The sequence below is a fragment of the Alligator sinensis genome, unplaced genomic scaffold, assembly GCF_000455745.1.
Source record: "Alligator sinensis unplaced genomic scaffold, ASM45574v1 scaffold1579_1, whole genome shotgun sequence".
Taxonomy (NCBI): domain Eukaryota; kingdom Metazoa; phylum Chordata; order Crocodylia; family Alligatoridae; genus Alligator; species Alligator sinensis.
The window spans coordinates 58,436-63,318 of record NW_005843662.1 but is presented as its reverse complement, the minus strand read 5'-3'; the positions used below and the strand labels follow the sequence as shown (position 1 = coordinate 63,318).

General features: G+C 62.2%; 1 protein-coding gene across 1 annotated transcript in view; it reads right to left on the bottom strand.

Moving 5' to 3' along the window:
* TRIM72 (tripartite motif containing 72) overlaps window positions 1–4,140 on the bottom strand; it is a 9,865-nt gene extending 5,725 nt beyond the window's left edge. The window contains exons 1-4 of the mRNA XM_025195630.1: window positions 4,121–4,140; window positions 1,755–1,837; window positions 1,252–1,652; window positions 168–582 (exon numbers count right to left, since the gene is read on the bottom strand). Coding sequence (XP_025051415.1) covers window positions 168–582; window positions 1,252–1,652; window positions 1,755–1,764 — 826 coding nt within the window. The 5' untranslated portion in view covers window positions 1,765–1,837; window positions 4,121–4,140. The remainder of the gene's footprint in view (window positions 1–167; window positions 583–1,251; window positions 1,653–1,754; window positions 1,838–4,120) is intronic.
* Window positions 4,141–4,883: the final 743 nt, after the last annotated feature.

Here is a 4,883-nt window from a genome sequence, read left to right as displayed (position 1 = left end):
TGTGACCCCCCCATATAAAAGATCCCCTGCAACCCCCAATTTCCCCTGCAGAACCCCAAATGCCCCCCAGCCTCCCACATGAACCCTCCATGGCCTGACAGCCCCAGGACACCCCCAAAATCCTCCCACAGCCCGAGATACCCCCCATAGCCCCCAAATGCCCCCACATGACCCGCCATAGCCCCACAGCTCCCCTGCACTCCCCATGAATCCCCCCGACAGCTCCCAAATCCTGCTGACCTGAGTCCCAGGACCATCCCAGGGCCCCCACAACCCCAAAGGCTCCCATGACCTCCGACACGCACAACACTTACAGCCCCACACCCCACACAACACAAAACCCAGGTGTCCGGCACGGACACACACATGCACCCCACAAGTGTCCAGACCACTACCCCCCCAGGTGTCCAGGACACACACATACACACACACACAAATGTGCACAAAACCCAGGTGTCTGGAGCACACACACGCTCTCACACTCACCTTCACTTCGGCCAGCTGCCGGTCCAGTTGGGCGATGGCCTTCTCCTTGCTTGCCTGGGCCTCCTGCAGCACCGCCTGTTGCTGGGGCAGCTCTTTCTGCCCCGGGGGGTGGGGAGGGCGGCAACAGTGAGTTGGGGCACATAGCCCCCTGCCCTCCCTCCCTGGGAACCCAAATCATGCCCGAATTGGGGAAAAGCCCCCCACTCCCCTGGGCAGGCACCCACGATGCGACCAGCTCTGGGTCGGAGCAGCTGGGAACAGCTGCATTGAACAGGGGCACGACTCACTACCCTGAGACGGGCCCATGGCGGGGCGGGGCCCAGGGAAAGGGGCCAGGCTCCTATCCCGCCATCCCCCCACCCACACCTGACACAAGGGGGATTCTCCTGCCCTGAGATGCGACCAGCTCTGAGGTGGAACAGTTTGGAAACAGCCACTTAGAACAACAACAGACAAGCCTAACGCCAGGACAGAGAGGCCTGTTCTGCAGACCCTAGCCCCCTCCCAACCTCCTGAGCTGACTTGGGGGATTTTCTGGCTCCAAGATGCGACCAGCTCTGGGGTGGAACAACTGAGAAATGGCCACATAGAACAACCCAGGGGTCCAATACTGGGATAAAGGGACCTGAGGGGCTTGTTCTCAGGCCCCAGCCCCATCCCCACCCCTGAAGCCAACTCAGGGGATTCTCCAGCTCTGCGATGCGACCAGCTCCGGGGTGGAACAAATACACATAACACACCCCAATGCTCGCGGGAGGGTCGTACCTTCATCCGGTCGTGGGCCTCGGCCGCCGTGAGCACGCGGTGGCCCTGGTGGCGGCCCAGGGAGGCACAGAGGCCGCAGATAACCTGGCGGTCCTGCTCGCAGTAGACGCTGAGGGGGTCCATGTGCTCCTCGCAGTGGTCATGGGGCACCTGGCGGAAGCACTCGACCAGGTGCTCCAGGGGCTGGTTGAGGCCCAACTGGTCGGGCCGGGTCGGGACCCCGCAGGTGGGGCAGGCCAGGTCCCCAGGGTCGTCCCCACGGGGGGCCGCAGCCAGGCAGGCCCGGCAGAAGCTGTGGCCACATTCGGCCGTGACCGGGGAGGAGAAGAGGCGGCGGCAGAGGGGGCAGGTGAGGTCCTCCTGCATCCCCCGGAGCAGGCGCTGCTTGGAGTTCGACATGGCTGGGGGGGCGGGAGAGGCGGGGGCTGAGCGGCTTGTTGCCCCTCTGCTCCCCTCATCACCAGGGGACCCAGGCGCCCAGCACCCCCCACCCCAACTCTCACCATTCCCCATGCAGGGGAGCCTGGGAGCCTGGACGCCTGGGTTCTCTGGAGCCCGAGATGCAGCCAGCTCTGGGGTGGAGCAGCTGACAGGAACAGGGCATGGGGACAACCCAGATCGGGCCTGAATTGGGGTCCCCTTTCCCAGCAGCTCCCCCCCCCCCCCCCCCCCCATCCCCACGGTCCATGTCACATGTGCAGCCGTGACATATGACATATGGCCGGGAATGCCAACGCTGCCCGGCATGTCCCCAGGCCTGGCTGACCTGGCTATAAATAGGCACGAAACAGGAGCCACAGGCCTCCACATGCCCCACCCCCCAGGGAACTCAGGCATCCGGGCTCCTAAACTCGCTGCTCCCACCCCCCAGCCCAGAGAACCAGGCATCCGGGCTCCCAAACCCCCTGCTCCCACCCCACCAGGTAACCCAGGCGGCCAGGCTCCCAAACCCCTGCTCCCACCCCCCATCCCAGAGAACCCAGGCGTTTGGGGCAAGGCACCAGGCTGGGACCCAGGGGAAGGGCAGGGTTGTAACCCCACTGCTCAGGGGTGGCATCTCCTGCGCCTCAGTTTCCCCCTCTCTAATGAGGGCATTCATTAGGGTTTGTTAGTGGTGGGAGGACCCCAAGACCCGCCCTCCCCCCCAAGAGCAGACAGGACCAAGGGACCCCTCAGACCACAGAAGGTCATGAGGGACAGATGGACGGACCATCCCCACTCCCGGCCTCCCTTCATCCAATGGGGCCATTAGCACCATTGATGAGGTCATGGTTAATAGCTCGCAATTAATAGCGACACGTTCCTGGGGATGGATGGATGGATGGGGGAGTCGGCATGGGTGGAGAGGGTGTGTGGACAGAGAGATGGAGGATGAGTTGGTGGGATGGAGGGACGGATGCATTCATTGGATGGATGGATGGATGGATGGATGCCTGGAATGATGGCTGGATAGATGGAGGGAGGGAGGGAGGGAGGGAGGGATAGAGTAGATGTGGATAAATAGGTAGATGGATTGAACGATGAATCAATCAGCTATATGGGGTGGAGGGATGGATGGAGAAGACCATAGATGGATGGATGGATGGATGGATGGATGGTCAGATGGCTAGAGGGATGACTACAAATGGACAGATGGATGGAGACATCCATGGAGGGAAGGTTGGATGGATGGAGGTTGGGTTGGGATGGACGGATGGATGGACAATACTTCATTATTAGGGATGGAGGGAGGGATGGGTGGACAATGACTCGTCCTCATCTGTGGAGGGATGGATGGCTGGGGGACGGAGGGAGGGATGGAGGTTGGGTTGGTTGCTTGGATGGATGGGTAGATAGACAATGACTCGTCATTATGGATGGACAGATAGACGGATGGAGGGATGGACAGAGGGGTGGAGGGGCGGGCAATGACTCCCGATGCAGCCAGAGGGATGGACTGGACAGAGGGATGGACACGTGGGGGAGGGGCAGCTGGGCAGTGACTTGTGATTATTCATGAGCGCCGGTGCCATGCCAATAGCTCCTGGCCCTGCCCCCAGCACTGCAGGGCCTGGCCCCTGGCCAGCTGCAATGGGCCTGCCCCATGCCCCCCATGCTGGTCTCTATAGGGCTACCCTCTGCTCCCCCAGTCCGTCCCTATAGGCTGTATATGTCCCTGGGATCCCCTTGAGCTACCCCATACCCCCCCCACTGGTCCCTATAGGCTGTATATAGCCCCCAAATCCCCTTCATCTCCCCATTCCCCCCTGCACCAGTCCCTATAGGCATAAGGACACTGCACCCCAAGCCCTCCCCCAGTGGTCCCTATAGAGGTCCTCTTGATGTACCCCATCCCCCCACTCTGGTCCCTATAGACTGTAGGGTCCCCTTTATGTCCTCCAGACACCAGTCCCTACAGGTATACAGATACCCCATGCCCCACTCCACTGGTCCTTACAGGCTATATCACCCTGGGGTCCCCTTGAGCTAGCCCATACTCTCACACTGGTCCCTATAGACTGTAGGGCGTCCCTTATCTCCTCCATGCCCCACTACACCAGTCCTTATAGACAAAGAGGTACCCTACACTCCCTCATGGATCCCTATAGGCTGTAAATGGCCTCGGGGACACTCCAGACCCATCTCTATAGGCTGTATATGGCTCCGGGGACACCCCAGACCCCCCCATACTGGTTCCTGTAGGCTGTATATGGCCACAGGAACACCCCATACCCCCCCATACCAGTCCCTATAAACTCTATATGGCCCAGGGGCACCCCATACCCCCTTGTACCAGTCCCTATGGGCTGTATATAGTCCCAGGGGCACCCCATGCTCCCCCACTGGTCCCTACAGGGTCTATATGGCCCGGGGAGCCGTGGGTACTCACCGGCAGTCTTTGGGGGCGGCTGGAGGGTGCTGGAGCTGGAGACTGAGAGGTGGCGGCTGCTTCAGCCCCTATATAGCCCTGGCACCGGTCCCAGGGAACCCAGGCATCTGGCCAGGTTGCGGAGAGGCAGTGGGGCGGGGGGAGGGCGCCTGGCAGCGGGGCTCTCCCGGACGCCTGGGTCCCTTGTCCTGGGGGAGCCCCCCCCCCTGCCAGTGGGGGCAGGCCCGGACACCTGGGGTCTCCTCCCTGACCCCTTTAGGGCTGTGACCCCTGGGTTCCCAAGCCCCCTCGCCTCCCCTTCAAAACTGCCCCCCCTCCCATGAGACCTGTGACCTGGATGCCTGGGCTCTCTGGGGTGGTTGAGGGTGGGAGCAGGGGGTTTAGGAGCCCGGACGCCTGGGTCGTCTGGGCAGGGAGTGGGGGCTGCGGGCTGTCCCAGATGCCTGGGTCCCCACAGGCGTCCCTTCCCCCCAGCTGCTTTCCCAGGCTGATGGGGTCGGGTTTCCCCCATATATATATACTTCCCCCAGCCGGGAAGTAGCAGGCAGGGCTGGCAGCTGCCAGGAGCCCCAACACCTGGGTTCTGGGGGGACGGGGGGGGAGCAGGGCATGCTGGGAGCCCGGCTGCCGGGGTCCTTTGGGGAGGTTGTAGAAGAGCCCATAGGGTCAGGGGTTAGGGGTAGGGTTATAGATAAGGGGTATAATTAGGGGTAGGGTTGCGGTCCCGGACGCCTGGCTCTTTGCTTAGGGAGCTTGGAGGGGC